Source organism: Balaenoptera physalus (assembly GCF_965194825.1).
Source record: "Balaenoptera physalus genome assembly, chromosome: 7".
In the NCBI taxonomy this organism is placed as follows: domain Eukaryota; kingdom Metazoa; phylum Chordata; class Mammalia; order Artiodactyla; family Balaenopteridae; genus Balaenoptera; species Balaenoptera physalus.
Window position 1 is genome coordinate 523,820 of NC_138886.1, and position 17,009 is coordinate 540,828.

At 57.6% G+C, this 17,009-nt stretch overlaps 1 protein-coding gene and 1 long non-coding RNA gene across 9 annotated transcripts in view; one reads left to right on the top strand and one right to left on the bottom strand.

The window, feature by feature from the left end:
* Positions 1–16,667, bottom strand: part of LOC309663602 — an 88,860-nt gene extending 72,193 nt beyond the window's left edge. The window contains exon 1 of the long non-coding RNA XR_014265362.1: positions 15,325–16,667. This is a non-coding gene — a long non-coding RNA (uncharacterized lncRNA). The remainder of the gene's footprint in view (positions 1–15,324) is intronic.
* The window catches only part of EXD3 (exonuclease 3'-5' domain containing 3), a 78,759-nt gene that overhangs the window by 6,610 nt on the left and 55,140 nt on the right, over positions 1–17,009 (top strand). For 7 of the 8 annotated variants that reach the window (XM_082467667.1, XM_082467668.1, XM_082467670.1 and 4 more), the window contains exon 2: positions 9,352–9,465. In XM_082467667.1, coding sequence (XP_082323793.1) covers positions 9,372–9,465 — 94 coding nt within the window. In that variant the 5' untranslated portion in view covers positions 9,352–9,371. Of the gene's footprint in view, positions 1–9,348; positions 9,466–17,009 lie in introns of those variants that run through there. The other variant, XM_082467666.1, reaches the window with a different exon arrangement.

The following is a 17,009-nucleotide window of genomic DNA, read 5'->3' on the forward strand; positions in this document are numbered from 1 at the left end:
ACATTAGGGGTTTCGGATTAACATATACACACGACTATATTTAAAATAGATAACCAACAAGGCCCTACTGTATAGCACAGGGAACTATATTCAATATCTTATAATAACCCGTAATAGAAAAGAATCTGAAAAAATATATGTATAACTCAAAAAAAAGAGAGAAAGCTTAATTAAATAATTAAATCAGGAGGTACAAAACCAAAAACCAGTTCTTTGTGTTTTTGTTTTTGTTTTTGGCCACACCGAGCGGCTTGTGCCATCTTAGTTCCCTGACCAGGGATCCATCCCAGGCCCTCGGCATTGAAAGCAACGAATCCTAACCACTGGACCGCCAGGGAATTCCCCAAAATCTAGTTCTTTGAAAATACCAATGAAATAAACTTTTGATAAGACTAATTAAGGGAAAACAAAAGAAGTAAAAACTTGCTGAACATTCATGAAAGGCGAGAACCACACACGTAAACAAGGTTTACGCCGAACGCCCTGATGTTATGGTAATAACTGTGAAAACCTCCTCAAGAAATCCAGGCCTCCTATCAGATCGGGCCTGGGGGAAGCAGGAGACCGGAGCAGGCAATGAGCAGAGAGCAGGTGGGCTCAGAAGTTCCTGCCGTCTGGGACGTGGGCCCCCGGGCTCCCCACCAGTCCTGGCTGCAGCCCCAGGACCCTGAGTCAGGACCACTGGCCGCCGCTTGAGACAGCAGGTGTGTGTGGTGGTCACGGACAGCCAGCGACACAAGCGGCCGGCTCTGCAGCTCAGACCGCCGGGCATCTGGGCGGGCGGGCGGCTGGCATCCCCTGTAAAGCTAAGATTCCATCGTCGTTTATTTTAACTTTTAAGAATAACATCTGTGGCTTGATTTCCTTTTTTTTTCGTGTATACAAAGAGGAGTGTGTTCATTGTATAATATTTAGAAAACACAAAAAGTAAAAGAGAAAACCCAGAGGACTGGCGGGTGCCTCCCGGTGCCAAGTGGGTTGAGGCCCACGGGCCTTTGTTCCGACACGGCCACTTTGGTGACACACAGCTTCGTGACACACTGGGAGGACTTGTCCCCGTTACATTAAATATTTAATGTAAAATGTGGTTTTTAAGTAGCCATTTGTCATTCCTCCGATTTCTACCTCGTTTTTGGTCGTCAGGAGGCCCTCAGTCACAGCAGGCAGGAAGCAGGAAAGCCCACCCGAATGGTGGGGCCGGTGACCCCTGACCTCTACCCCCTGCCCCCACTGCAGTCTGGCATCCGGTGAGAAAGGGTCCCGAAGAGCCTTCTGGCCGAGACTCCCAGGGCTGGTTCCTTTGTGCTGCAGGAGAAACTCGACTCAGTGTGACACCATCGCAGTGACCCTTGGTGTTTAAAGTTGGCGACCTTAATTTTTAAAGGAACAATCGTTAAGTCAAATCAGTAAGTTAAAAATCACACCTCTGGGTTGGAGGGACTAAGAAGAGAGATCGACCAGTGTTGGCGAGAACTCGGGGGGGTGGGGAGTAGTTTCCCGAGGCAGCTGCCCTGGAAGAGTCCGCGGGTTCCCCGAGAGTTAAACACCAGCCGCGTCCGGCCCGGCGCTCCCTGCCCACAGACGTGCCCGCGGCCGGGTCCACACCGTGGCACGTTACCCAGCTGAGATGCCGCAGTGTGGATGAACCTCGGAAACATCGTGCTGAGTGGAAGAAGCCAGACAAGAAAGGACGTGTATTACGGCTCCATGTGCACGAAGCGTCCTGAACAGGCAAAGCCACAGGGACAGGAGCAGGGTCATGGGTGCAGGAGGTCGGGGGGCCAGGGTGGGTGACTGCTGGCGGGGACGGGCAATCTTTTGGGGTGATGACAGGCTCTGGATTAGGGGTGATGGTTGCACGTGCCTGAATATACTAGAAACACTGAACTGTATACTTTAAAAGGGTCAATTCCATGGTATGTGAATTACACCTCAATAAAGCTTTAAAAAGTCACTGAGATGTACGCACAAAAGTTTAATTCAGTTTGAATGGCTTTCAAGTTAGCGCTGTTATTTAACTGAAGCGGCCTGAGTGGCCACATCTGCAGGGCCCAGGCTTTGCACCCCCATGTCTCTGGGGATCCTGGGTGGCTCTGCATTTGGGATTGGGGGCAGCAGGGTAAGTCTCCCCGTAGCTGTTGTGGGGAGTGGCGGCTGGGGGTCCGGTGTCCCCTCGTCCTGCCCCGAGGGCCCGGGATTGCAGTGGGGAGGCGTCCGGCCGCCTGCAGGGCCGCTCTCCTATGCGGTCAGCTGCTTTTCTCAGTCAAGACCAGTGTGTCCAGCAGAAATCCGTGAGCCACACGTGTGGTTTTAAATTTTCTATAGAAAGAGGCAAAATTAACTTTAGTGATATATTTTATTTAACCCTGGCATACGCAACATGTTACTATTCCGACACGTACTGGATACACAGAAGTCAGTACTGAGACCCTTTCTGCTGTCACCCCGTGTGCGTTCTGCGCTTACAGCAGGTGGGGAAATGGGGCCGGGAGGCCGCCCTTATCACCCTCCACCACCCCATCTGCCCTGCGATGGAGGGCAGAGGGAATACCTCGGGGGACACGCAGCCAGCGCCCCCATAGTTGTGGAAAACGACACAGAAAAATGACAAAGGAAGCACGATCTGGCGCCCAAACCAGAATGCTGTGCTGACCTCTCTAAAGGTCGCTCCGTCACTCCCTGTGGTGCGGAGAGAATGCGTCGTGTTCTGTGCTCTCCTGCGCCAGGTGGGCAGATGGATAGATGGACGGGAGGCACGGGCCTGGGCCAGCAATGTGATTCTTTGTGGGGTCCTTCAGCTCTCCTTTCTGGGCTGTTTGAAGGGCAGCTTCGGGTCAGGAATAGTGAATCGTCCGCTCCTCGCTGCCCTTCCCACGTCCTCTGGGCTCCTGCGGGGTCTCAGGTTTCGCTGCCCCTGCCCCGCCGCTCACAAAGCTGCTTTGAGAAGGGGCGACCGGCCTGAAGAACGTGCCCCCAGCCCGGCTCATGAGCAAGCTGGGCTCCTGCCTGGCTTGGCCTCCTTTGGACATGAGGGGTCTCTGGGCACAGTCGGGCCGGGTGGGGGGACATGCCCACGAGCACCCGCTCTGTACTCCCCTTCCACTTCTCGGGGGGGCTGGGCTGTGGTGGGCGTGGGGGCCACTCTGTCTGGAGGCAGCATCCCTGGGAGGGTGGCCCTGCTGAGGTGTCCTCTTTCCCCTACTGGGCCTGCTGGATCCCCTTGGGCCTGGCTGAGGGGGGCATCCAGGAGGCATCTGCCTTGGGCCAGGTTGGTCAGTGTGCCAAGCAGGAGGCTGGTGGACATGGGGCAGGCACATCTGGGGACCCTGATCGCCCCAGAACCTGTAGCAGGCCAGGCCATCTCCCAGGTAGCTCTCAGGTAGGTTCCTAAGTAGCTCTCAGGTAGGGTCCCAGGTAGCTCTCAGGTAGGTGCCCAGGTAGCTCTCAGGTAGATGCCCAGGTAGCTCTCAGGTAGACGCCTAGGTAGGTTTACAGGTAGGCTTTTAGGTAGACGCCCGGGGAGGCTCCCAGGTAGGTCCCAGCTCTCAGGAGGAAGCAATCTGACCTGCAAGGTGTGTCTCTCTGGAAACTCCCCTGCGCCCTTCCTTGGATTTGAGTCTGTTTCTAGGTGGGTTTGCTGCTGGGCTGGGGGCTCCCCGCTCAGGTAGGGAGTGGAGCCGGGGAAGCAGGAGCCTCTGGGGTGAGTGGAGATCTGGTCGTGTGCCAGGGCTCCTTGCAGGGATTTGGCTCAGCTTAGCCCCTTTCAGCAAAAGTCACAACGCTAAACGAGTTGTATTTGGTGACTCTGATTTAAAGAAAGCTCGAAAACTGCCAGGTGGTGCTCACTGCGGGGCCTCCGGGAACTCCTGTCCCTGGGAAGGCCTGTTCGCCTCGGCATGCGCTGCAGACCCGGCACCACGATTCCAGCTAAAGACCATTTGGACTCCAGGCAGACTTTTTTCATTTTAAAGTGAGGTCAATTTTTAAAGTCTGCAGTGGGGTGATCTTGAACTTGGTCGTTGTCAGCAGTTTTCAGTCTCAGAAGCACATTGGGCTTAGTTGCTGCCGCTCGTTGGCGATTGGTTTCAGATTCCAGGGCTCAGGGACAGACCAGAGCTGAGTTTCGATGGCCTCAGTCCTTTCCCAAGGAGGGTCTGGCTCTGTCCACCTGACCTGGGGCCGGCCTGAGACCCCAGCCAATCACCTGCCTCCGAGTGGCCAGGCGCTGGCCACTGTGCCCCTGAGAGAAAGGGGGAAAGTGGTGCCAACAGGGAGGTGGAAATACGCCTGCAGCAGATCTTGAGATTGTAGGGATTTCCCCTAATTGAGAGGATTAGAAAAAAACACCCTCCCATAAAAGAGCCACTGGGTCTGGGCTGAGCAGCAAAGTGGACGGCTGCAGCGGGAAGGAGGCCATCAGGGCGGTGAGCTCAGGGACAGCAAAGTGGACGGCTGCAGCGGGAAGGAGGCCATCAGGGCGGTGAGCTCAGGGACAGCAAAGTGGACGGCTGCAGCGGGAAGGAGGCCATCAGGGCGGTGAGCTCAGGGACGGCAACCCGACCGGCTCGGGGTGAAAGAGCCTGACCGCCAGGGAGTGGGCTCACTGCTGGGCTGGGGCTCCCCCTGCGGGGCCTGACGCAGCGGGGTGAGCAGGACGTTCACCCCCGCGCTGCTGCCGGTCTTTGTGCCGAAATAAAGGCTCCGCCTTCTCAAGGAGGAATGTCCCTCGGGCCGCTCTGTGCTGGGAGGAACGAGGAGGGCTGTGGGCAGGAGACCCTTTCAGAAGCCCCCGGCACCCGTTTGGGGTTTATTTAAACAACCCAATTGCTCTTAACCCCTCGCGTGGGAGGTGGGTGCTTGGCCCCGTGTTCTCCGGCGGGAGACGGGAAAGGGTGCCGACAGAACGCTGCACCCGGGAGAGCCCTGGCCCCTACCCCGGCCTCGCGCAGGGATGCAGGCCCCAGCCCCGCCAGGAGCTCGCTGCCCCGGGGTTTGCTGCTTGTTTGGCAGGCTGGGTGGCGGTTGGATGGTTCTGGACACGGCTGTGTGCCATGAATGGTCAGGGGCTCCAGAGACGGCCAGCAACGGTGTTGACCCCGTGGAGCCAGCCCAGCCGGACGAGCGCTCAGCCTTGCTGAGGCCGCAGTGATGCTGTGAGCTGACCCCACGGGGACTGGGCCTGGGTGAGGCCTGGCTGTTGGGCTGAAGGACGGGAAGACAGGGGAAGAAACAGGCCAGGCTCCCGGCGCCTCCCCGGGGAGGGGCCCACGGGGCCTGGGCCATTTCCAGCTCCCCCTGCTGGGGACCCTCTGGCCGGCCCAAGGGTCACCCCCCGCCCCGGCCAGATGGGCCCCGGAGATGCGGGGGGTGGTCACGAGGCCCGTCAGCGGGCCATGGAGTTGGACCGCCCCTCAGCGCCCACTGCTGCTCCGGGACCCCCAGGAAAGGGCCTGCAGAAGAGGGACAGACATTGGACCCGTCAGAGACCGTGACCGGGCGGGCTTCACGGGGCAGTGGCCGTGATGGGCGTGAGCGGCACCTCCGCTATGTGCGGGACAGGCGCGCAAACAAGGCGCTCCTCCCTGCAGAGCGCCCTGGCTGGGGCCTCGGTGTGGACGGGACAGCTGTGGCCACGCGCCCTGGGACAGCACCGCCAGCAGAGGGGCCCAGAGACCAGCTCGGGGCGCCGCACTCCCTTCCCTGGCGGCAACTCGGCAGCTGGGAGGACGGGGCGCCCCCCGGCCACCCAAAGAGGGTGTGCGGTGGGGATGGGTCTCTGTCTAGAGACCCCAGCCTCCTGGAGTGGCAGGCCCCCCGGGGTTGGGTCAGACTTGGGGTGGGAGGTGGGAAGGAGTGTCTGGGGTTAGGTCCCGGCAAGGGGCGGGGTGCCTGTGCACAGGGGCCGGATAACCTGCCCCACTCGAGGTCCATTATAATGACAGTAAAGACATTAGAAAAGCAAACGTGCTTGAGGGCAGAGAGGAGGGAAGAGGGGCCTTGCAGGCTGGGAAAGGAGAGCCCACGGCTGAGGGCCGGCCGAGCCTGGCTGCAGAGCCTGGGCGGCTCCAGGCTGGAAACAGGGCCTTGTGGAGGTCTGCGTGGGGTGGGGGCTGAGACCCCAGGTGGGGAAGGGAGGATTCCTTCCCGACAGACAGACAGACTGGTCTTCCAGGCCCCTGTTACCCACAGTGAGGCTCTTCCCAGGTGCCGCCCGCCCCAGGTTCCCAAGCAGCCGTCCAGGGCCTCCTCTCCAGTGTGAGCAGCAGCCCCCAGACTCCGGAGGAAAAGGGGGCCGTGAACAGAGGGGAGGGCATCGATGCCGACAAACGAGACGTCTGGAAGCCACCAGGTCCTCAGGGGAAAGAACTCTTGGCTATTATTAAAATTTTGATAGTGGAAATGAATAATTAATGAAAGGGTTGTAAAATAAAGTTCAGGAAATCTCCCCCAGAGGCAGAGAAGAGGAAAGATAAGAAAATTAGAGGTTCTTACAGGAAGCCTAGCATCCAAGTCAGAGGAATTCCAGGAGGAGAGAATGGACAACAGGGAGGCCAGGACATAATCCAGGAAAACATGAGGACGTTTCCCAGGACTGAAGGACATGAGCATGCCTAGTGGATCCTGCCCCGTCCGTCCGTCCTGCTGGCACCCTGGATGCTGTCAGGGGAAGGTCCCCCAGGAGGAGAAGAGCAGCGTCCTACCTACGGTCGGGAGTCAGGTGGTTCAGAGCTCTCCGCACCAACGTCAGGAGCTGGAAGGACCATCACCATCACACACCTGGGGACGGCCTCTCACCTGCAGCCCGTGCACAGCCAGCCTTCCAGCCAAGGCTTAGTGCCCAGTGAAGACATTTCCAGACACCCAAAGACCGGTTAAATGTCCCTCCCTTGCAGTTCTTCTCAGGAAGCTCGTGGAGAATGTGTTCCTCTAGAACCAGGAGCAAAACTGAGAAAGATGAAGGCTTAGAAATCAGGAAATGCAGGATGCACCAGGAGAGAAGACGGGGAGGGAGCCCTAGGGCAGCAGCTGTGCCGCCGGGCTAGAGAGCAGCCATCCAGATCGAGACAGGAGGGCAGAGGCTTGAGAAGGGATGTCTCTGGGAACAAGTGACAGACTCACAGGCTTGTCCGAACATCCTGGGGAGGTGTTATGATGCTGTCAGAGTCCTGTTAATGATGGCCTTGCAGGAAGTCAAGCAGGGAATAAGTCGTGTTATTTTTTCTTTAATCTTCCCCCTGTTCTTTAGATAGGATAATTTCTGTTGATCTGTCTTCAGATTCACTGACTCTGTAATCTGCCATCTCCAATCTGCGGTCAAGCCCCATCAGTGGATTTTGCATTTCAGTTATACTTTTTATTGGAGAACTGCCATTTGGTTCTCTTATGTAGTTTCATGGAATTTCCATTTGTACCTCTCTGTTTACTCATTTAAGAGCATATTTTTCTTTAACTTTTTGAACATGTTTTTCACTCATTCTTTGAACAGTTACAATAGTTGTGTTAAAATCTTTGCTAAATTCAACCTCTGAGCCGCCTTGGAGTTGCTTTCCATTATGTGCTTTTCCGTATTCTTTTCCCCTTGAGTGTGGGTCATATTTTCCTCTTATTTGCAGGCCTTGTGATTTTTATATTATGTACTGAACGTTGTAAATGTTACATTGTAGAGACTCTGGATTGTTATCTTCCACTGAAGAATGTTGAACTTTGTTCTAGTAAACAGTTAATTTCTAGCTGATTACCTTGAACTGGGGGGGCATGGCTTGACATTTTGTTAGGGTGGATCTTTATCTTGGTGGGACTCAACGTACAAAGTGTTCCATGGATTTTTTTATTTCTTTTTTTTTTTTTGGCTGCTGGGGTCTTGGTTGCTGCGCGCGGGCTTTCTCTAGTTGCGGTGAGCAGGGGCTACTCTTCCTTGCAGTGCGCGGGCTTCTCGTCGCGGTGGCTTCTCTTGTTGCGGAGCACGGGCTCTAGGCGCGCAGGTTTCAGTAGTTGTGGCACGTGGGCTCAGTAGTCGTGGTGCGCGGGCTCAGTAGTTGTGGCACATGGGCTTAGCTGCTCCACGGCATGTGGGATCTTCCCAGACCAGGGCTTGAACCCATGCTCCCTGCATTGGCAGGCAGATTCTTAACCACTGTGCCACCAGGGAAGCCCTGTTCCATGGATTTTATTGGGGCTTGGTTTTAGATTTTGGCAGAGTTGGTCTAGGGCGGGGCTCGCTCGCCACGGTCGCTGGGCTGGAGCCCAGAGTGTGAAGCGTTGCTTGACTGTTAGTGCCCCTGTCGAACTCTCGGCCTGGGGACAGCTGCCTCTGGGAGCCCTGGGGATCCTGCATCGCTCACCTGCACTTCTGGCCCCGAATGACCCCTCCAGCTGGTGCCCTGGCCCGCAGATGCACGGCCTCCTCCTCCACTGGAGGGGTGCCCTGCTCACCAGGTTCTGGGTCATGGTCTTAGCTGGGAGGTCGCCCCAAGCTGGGAGCCAGCCCATCCCTGGGCCCGCCCACCCTGCGCATCACCCGTCGTGCACAGCCTATTGTCCAAAAGTCGGCCGCCTAAAGCATGTCTGGTGGACGTTGTCTGCAGTGGGAGGGCCGGCCCGACAGTCTGCTTGGCCGGAGCACAGGTTCGGAGCAAACTGAACAAGGCAGGAAAGTATCCAGAGTTCACCCCAGCTCAGCCCTGCTATGCTCCTGTCTCCTGTAAATAGTGTGTCAGCAGAAGACGCTCAGAGAGCTGTTTCAGGGGCTTTCGGGGTTTGGGGGGCTGGGGCATGACAGTGAATTCTCACCTTGAGCTTGGTCAGTCAGGTGTAAGCCTGGACACTCAGGAAACAACCGTATCAGCGTGTTAGTGAGAAATGTGAATGTAAACGTCCGAAAGAATAGCTAAAAGCCTGTGGGAGTTGGGGAGGAGAAAGCTCCAAGGGCTGTCCCCTCCAGGCCTGTGTCAGGACTCAGGTTTACGCAGGTGCCGTGTGTCACCGTGACATAAATCACACCGCAAATGAGGAAAAACTAGACCATCTCCGTAAACGTGGAAAAGTGTCTTGTATAAAATACACATCGGCAGGAGCCTGTTGGCCGCCTGGGAATGGCACCACTTTGTTGCCAGCCTGGATGATTTAGAGCTGGGTGTGCCCGTGTGGGCTGGCTCAGGGGTCCTCACGGTGGGTCCACCCCTGAGGTTAGTGCTAAGTGTCCCGGGTCCAGCCGGGGAAGCCGAGGCCGCCTGACCCCCCCCCCCCCCCGCAAGCACACAAGTGGGCCCTGCGGGGCTGCCCGTCAGGGCCCGTTCCCTTCTGTGTGGAGCCTGCAGCCTAACTGTCCCTCTCCGCTGGTCCCTTGAGCAGCTCCCTGCCTTTCCCTGAGGATGGACCCTGGAGACCCCGCCGGAGACCCCGCCGGAGAGCCTGCTGCCGGTGACACTGCTGGTGACCCAGCCGGTGGCGAGTGTGTCCCCATGGGTGAGTCTGCACCCCTCACGGCCCAGGTCCAGCCTGGCTGCCCTTGTCAGCGCTGGGCATGGGGTGGGTGTGGGGGGGTCTGTGTACAGGTGCATGCATGTGCACCGGGCAGGGACCCCAGGTGGGAGGCGTCCAGGCGATGTGGCTTTCTGGGGGCCTGGGACGTGTGGAGCGGCCTCAGTTGTGGACGGGAGCAGGCACGTGGCTGCTATCACGGCCTTCCTGTCCTGAGGGCCGCGGGCGGGCACCTCCCTTGGCCCTGGGAAATGTGGCCTCGTGGTCCTGCAGTGGACCGCCTGCTGGCCACTTGCTTGATGTCTGACACCGAGGGTTGGCCATGACTGGACGGACACTTCAGGGAGCCCACACTGAAGTGTGGGTGAAGCTGGGTGCAGGGGGCTGGTGGGAACGGCGGGGTTCTCTCTGGAGCCTGGCCCTGCGCCCCACACTAAGTGTGGACACACGGCATCTTATCGGTCCTGCCAAGAAGGAGAGAGGACGAGGGGGCTGGGAGGTGTCTGATGAGTGAGGGCCCCCAGACTGGCACTTTCAGCTTGGGAGCCCCGGGATCCCACGTGGTCCCTGGCCCCAAGAGAGCTGAGGCTCTGGCCTCCGTTTCTCCTCCGGGAGCCCCGAACTCCTCGCAGTGGTGTCTGCGGGCTCCGGGAGGCTTTCTTTCTGAGTGTCTCCTGTGTTCGGCGAGTGTTGTGGGCAGGGCAGACGCGGGGCCACGTGAAGCCTGATCTTGCCCCGCCAAGGACAGGTGGTGACGTGGAAGAGGAGACCAAGGCTGGAGGCGGAGGGGCTCCTCCCAGGCCTGGATCGGGTGTCCGGTTGGAGAGTGGGGCGCCCCTCCCTGCTGGCCCCTGGCATCCAGGGGGGCCGTCCCAGTGCCGGGCTGGGGTCCTCTGGTGGGCACAGGGGTGGGAGGGAGAGCCCCCAGCAAGTAAGCAAAGCGCTGCCCCTTCTTGCAGGTGATGGGGAACCTGGGGCCTCTTCCCAACCTCTGCACACCCACCCCAGGGTCCTGAGAGGCTCGTGGAGTCGGCCCCCCATCTCCTGTGGGGTCCTCCACAGGTGCACACAGCCTGCTCCAAGCAGAGTCTCCAGGGGGGCGCCCAGGCACCCTCAGCCGCCCACAATGGACTCGTTTTCTGCTCAAAATTCCCCAGACCTTCAGACCGTGCTTTTCCCCACCTGTCCCCAATGTGCAGAGTCTTCAGGCCCTGACACCACCCTGCTGTGACTGGGGATCAGACACAGCCCCCCATCAGACACAGCCCTGCATCAGACACAGCCCCCCATCAGACACAGCCCCGCATCAGGCACAGCCCCCCATCAGACACAGCCCCCCATCAGACACAGCCCCCCTTCAGGCACAGCCCCCCATCAGACACAGCCCACCATCAGACACAGCCCCGCATCAGGCACAGCCCCCCATCAGGCACAGCCCCCATCAGGCACAGCCCCCCATCAGACACAGCCCCTGGCCTTCTGCTGTGAGTGACCTCAGGCCAGGGAAGCCCTCTTCAGTGGGCATCTCTCCACCAGGGTCTGGGTACCTCCCCCAGGATGCTTCTGGCGCCTCTGCTGGTTTTGCCAAGAGCAGGGCCCTCCTCTCTGTAGCCCCCGGACTCTGACTCCCCAGGGCCTGGGCTTGTCCTGGACCATCTGAATGCACCCTCCCCCGCCTGTCCTGATGCTGGGGGCGAGAAGGGGAGGGACAGGCTGTTGGACACCTGCGACCCTTCCCCCCTGTCCTCCCCTCCCCTGGGAACAAGAAAACATTGCCCAACTGAGAAGTCAGCTGGGGTCAAAAATTGTTTTTCTCCTGAAATCGTGGCCTTTGGGTGAGCAAGTGTAGCTGAATCAGAAAAGCTGCATGCTGAAGTCCAGCAGGTCCCAGGATCTCGGGCAGCAGTGGATCCCCCTTCCTTGGGGAATTCCCCCCATCAGGCTCAGCCCCCCATCAGGCACAGCCCCGCATCAGACACAGCCCCTATCAGACAGGGGAAGTCAGGCAGACAGAGCTGAATCACTTCTCAGCATGGAGGGAGGGGCAGGCGCGACCCTCCAGGAAGCCCGGTCCCCGCCCCGCCGCCCCTCACAGGCTCGTGCAGTACCCGGAACCTCCAGGCCTGGCCCTCCCTGTGTTAGGGCTGGGGTGGGGGCCCCCCAGCCCCTGGGAGCTGTGGAACCATCCTTGGGCTGTGACCTGAGGGAGGCTGTGAAAACAGGCAACACAGCACCCAGCTTCCTGGCTGTGTGACCATGGGCAAGTTACATACCTCTCTGTTTCCTTACCTGAGAAAAATAGTTGCCGCCCTATACTTAGCTGCACCTGTGAATGAAAGACTGCTGGCATGTGTGCTGTGGAGGCGTTAGCTGTGATCCTTTTGAGTCTTTGATCCAGTGGAATTTATTTTGCTGTGAGAGATGACGAATGGGTCCATTCCATCCTAGAGGACCATTTGGACACCCAGCAACACTGAGTTCCCCGTGTTTGGAGTCTCCCCGGCTTTCTGCTGTTCGCCTGCCTGCATCACGCTGTTTGATGGCGGTGGTTTTATGACCTGCTGCACCTGGCAGGACTAAACCTCTCGTTGCTTTTCTCTCGTGTCTTATTTATTTTCCATATAGACGTCAGAATAATTTGTTTGCTTCTACAGAAATCGATTGCTGTTTTTACTGGATTTCATTACATTTATGGTTGGACAAAGAGGCATCTGACGCCATCTCACCCCAGTGTCAGGCAGGGCTGTGGGCTCGCAACGCCCTCCCACAAGGTGGGGTCTGCTTCCGCCCTTGAGGGGCGCTTCCCGAGGCCTTGCCCTGGGAGCCAGGCTCAGGTGTGTGCCTGAGGCCCTGGGGAGGAGCCCGTCTAAATTCCTGACCCACAGAATCTGGGATCCTGAGAGATGAACCGCTTGTCTGGGGCCCGTTGCCTTTCTCTCTATTCTTCTGTCTTCAGCAGTGCTTTTTTTTTTTTTTTTTTTTTAATGTATTTATTTATGTATCTTTGGCTGTGTTGGGTCTTCGTTGCCACGTGTGGGCTTTCTCTAGATGCGGCGAGCGGGAGTTACTCTTCGCTGTGGTACATGGGCTTCTCATTGTGGTGGCTTCTCTTGTTGTGGAGCACAGGCTCTAGGCACGCGGGCTTCCGTAGTTGCAATATGCGGGCTCAGTAGTTGTGGCTTGCAGGCTCTAGAGCGCAGGCTCAGTAGTTGTGGCTCACGGGCTTAGTTGCTCCGCGGCATGTGGGATCTTCCCAGACCAGGGCTCTAACCCGTGTTCCCTGCATTGGCAGGCGGATTCTTAACCACTGTACCACCAGGGAAGCCCCAAAGTTTGATTCTTGAGCTTGAGTTTCAGTGTCCTCTGGACGCACTGCTGCCCGCCTGCCCTCACCCACGTGCTCCTGGGGCGGTGTCAGGGGGCAGGTACTAGGCCAGAGGCCACCTGCCCTGCAGCCCCTGACCTGCCGTCTGGCCACCCCTGGCCAGCAGGTCCAGGATATCAGGGTGGCCCAGTCCCGGGCCCAGGGTGGGGAGGTGGCAGCGGTGGCCAGGCTGCGGCCACGGCTGATGTCCACACTGTGGACAGAAGGCCCCCGTGCCTGCCCTCCTAGCTCAGCCCGGCCTCCTGTGGTGCATCCCTGAGTCGGGGGAGCGGGACTGGCCCACGCTCGGCTGGCAGGTGGCCCCGGGCCGGGCACGCCGTGCTCATTGAGTCCTCCTTGTGCCGGCCTTTGGTGCCTGCTGCACTCAGCCCGGGCCCACACTCACACCGGCCCCGGGCCCCCTCCAGCTCCACCTTGGGCTTCCCGGGTGTCTGCCCACGGCCACGGAAGCTGGTGACCTTGTCTGCGCGTGCGAGTCTGGCCTTGGCACCGTCCAGCAGTCACTATAGAGTGTCCCTCAAGGCCTGGGCCACGGCCTTGAACAGGGCCGACATGGTCACCGCTGGGAGCTGGCAGCATCGGGAGGGGACAGACAGCAAACCCGCATCCCACGTGCAGTGTCAGGCGAGGGGGCCAGGCCGGTGGGTCAGCGGTGCTTCGGCAGCAGCTTGAAAGCCGAGGGTGTGAGTGACCGAGGGTGCAGCCTGGCCTATGGCTTTGACCCAAAAGGGCACTGGGCCTGGGGGAGCCGTGAACGGAGAGCAGCCTGGCCCAGCCTGACCCTGTAAGACTTTCCTCGCACTGGGCGTGGTCTGCAGGGCCCAGTGGGGAAGACGGAGACCTCTGGCTGGCGCCTGCTGGGCCCTTTCTATTGGTAGGAATTCTTGACTTAACCGTGTCCCAAGGTCATCAAGGTATTGTGCAGGTGCCCTGCGGAGGCTCTGTTGATCTGTCTTCACAGTGAGACCTACAGCCCCTGGTGGGTTTTCTGTAGGTGTGAGATGGGGGTGACATCCCAGTGTTTTCAATAAGGTTATGCAGTTTCCCACACTGGCCGCACACCCTGGCCCATGCAGGCCCAGTTCCGGCTCCAAGTCCCCCCTCCCTGGGCCACACGCTCAGCCTTAACCCCTGTGGCTCCGGCCTGGGTGGGGCGGTCCTCTGGTTTCCCTGCAGTTGTTAAGACAGGCCCCCTGCACCCACTCACACTGCTACTGTTTGGATTAGAATATAGAATCTACTGATTAATTTGGGGAGAATTGACAACTTTGCATTACTGATTATATGGTATAGCCCTTCCTTAATCAGGTCTTTTAATTTTTTTCTCAGTGACATTTTTTTTTTAATTTATTTTATTTTTGGCTGCGTTGGGTCTTCGTTGCTGCACGCAGGCTTTCTCTAGTTGCGGCGAGCGGGGGCTACTCTTTGTTGCAGTGCGCGGGCTTCTCATTGCAGTGGCTTCTCTTGTTGCAGAGCATGGGCTCTAGGCGCGTGGGCTTCAGTAGTTGTAGCACGTGGGCTCAGCAGTTGTGGCTCGCAGGCTCCAGAGCGCAGGCTCAGTAGTTGTGGCGCACGGGCTTAGCTGCTCCGTGGCATGTGGGATCTTCCCAGACCAGGGCTCGAACCCGTGTCCCCTGCACTAGAAGGCGGATTCTTAACCACTGCGCCACCAGGGAAGCCCCCCTCAGTGACATTTTATATTTTTTGCATGAACTTCTTTTGTTACATTTATCCCAAGAAATTTGAAATTTTTTATGTTACTGTACTTACTGTATTTTTTAAATGTTCATTTCTGTCTGTCACTAGTATGGAGGGAACAGTGGACTTCTTTCTTTTTTTTTTTTTTTTGGCCGCACCAGGTGGCTTGAGGGATCCTAGTTCCCCAACCAGGGATTGAACCCAGGCCCCCTGCAATGGAAGCGCGGAGCCCTAACCACTGGACCGCCAGGGAAGTCCCGACAATAGATTTCTTAATACTGGCCTTGTGTTCACCATCCGTGCTGAAATAAGTCCATTGATTAATTCTAATACCTGTCTTTAGATTCTTCATTGCGTTCTAAAAAATGAATCATTTGTTCAGTGTGTAACGACGTTTTTGGGTATTGTTTTTATTTTTAAAGTCTTTATTTTTTAGAGCAGTTTTTGGTTCACAGCAAAATGGAGAAGAATGTGGAGATTTCCCATCTACCCCTGCCCCTCCCACACGTACCACCTCCCCCGTTATCACCGTCCCCACCAGATGGGACACTTGTGACAAGTGAGGGACCTGCCTGGACACGCCAGCATCACCCAAAGTCCGTCGTCTACCTTGGGGCTCACTCTTGGTGCTGTACGTTCTGTGGGTTTGGACAGTGCAGAGTGACATGTTATCTACTATTGAAGGTTCGTAGAGTAGTTTCACTGCCCTAAAACCCCCTGTGCTCTCCTGTTCATCCTCCCTCCCCCCCGCCCCCGGCAACTCCTGATCTTTATACTGACGCCATAGTTCTGCCTTTTCCAGAACGTCATAGAGTTGGAATCATACTACGTACGTAGTCTGCAGCCTTTTCAGATTGGCTTCTCTCACTTAGTAGTTTGCATCTACGTTTCTTCCCTGTCTTTTCATGGCTTGATGACTCATGTCTTTTTAGTGCTGAATAATATTCCATTGTCTGGAGGGACCAGAGTTTGTTGATCGGAGTGCTGATGCTTTTATTTTTTCCTTTCTAAGTCCTATGGCCTGAATTTTTCCTCCTTGCTGCTCTGCACTGGCGTCGAATGCACCGTGGGCATGCTCCTGGGGTTTCCGTCTTAGGGGAAAGCTTTCAGCATTGAGTTCTGTGTTCGCTGAGGGATTTTTATAGACGCCTTTTGTCTGGTTAAGGAAGTTCCTTCTCTTCTAGTTTGCTGAGTTATTTCTTAAATTATAACTAGAACTCTCCCTTAAGAGATGCTTGTTCTGCATCTATTGAGAGCATCATGTGACTTTCATCCTTTATTTCACTAGCAAACCAGGCTGATGGAACTTCAGTTGTCCAACCAGCCTTGCTTTCTGGGACGGACCCTCCTGTGGTGTACACGGGTGTCTTGTCCGGGTCCCTGAGCCCGTGTCCTCGGGGGCTGTCCTCCAGGGTGTGGCTCAGGCCCCCAGCCTTTCCCTCCGTCCCGCCTCCTACACGGAGCCAGCAGGTTGCCGTCGTCTCCCTGATTCTTGGGTAGATTCACAGGTGAAGCCACCTGGGCTCCTGATCCCCCAGATTTGGCCGGGAGAGTCTGTTAGTGGCCTCCCCTGCCCCAGTGTGTGCACTGATGATCAGGTCCTGACTCTGACCCCTGACCCCGACCCACACCATGTGAGGGCATAGCTGGGGTCCTGACCCCTGACCCTGACCCCCACCATGTGCGAGGTGTGGCCGAGGTCCTGGCTAAGTGCCAGGGGCTTCTCCCACCTCCTGGGCTGGGTCGGGGGCACGCCAGGAGCCCAGACCCCCCTTGGCTGCTTTCCTTCCCGTCCTCCCTGGGCTCTGGGCCTTGGCGCCTGCCGGTTCTGAACAAAAGCACCAGAAGGCTAAGACTCCGCGCTCCCAATGCAGGGGGCCCAGGTTCGATCCCTGGTCAGGGAACTAGATCCCGCATGCATGCCGCAACTAAGACCAGTGCAGCCAGGTAAATAAATACATACATACATACAGTGTGGTCATTCAGTTTAAAAAAAAAAAGAACCAGAAGGTTTGTCTGTAATTTCTCAGTGGGGCTGGAAAGGTTACAGCGCCCGGGCCTTTGAAGCAGAACTCTCAAGGCAAGGAGGGGCTGGGCCTCAAGGCTCGGGCTGCCAGGGAGCGGGAGCGGGGGTGGGGGAGTGGGTTAGGCCGGGGAGGTGCCGCTGAGGCTGGCAGGGCTGCAGTGAGGCGCTGGGGAGGCGGGAGCCCCGCCTGGAGTGCAGGGAGCGTGAGGCCCAGGGGCGGGCCCGCAGCCAGGGGGCGCTGGTGGCCATGGGCACCTCGGAGCTGGGTCCCCGGTCCCCTGGCCTCAGAAGCAGCTTTCTTTCCCAAGCCAAGAGCTGGCAGCTGCGACCTTTCCAGGCCAGCCAGCTCTCCTTGGCACTGACCTTGGATCTGGCCTGAGGGCGCCGACCCTTTTCCAGCAGGAGGGTGACCCCGACCTC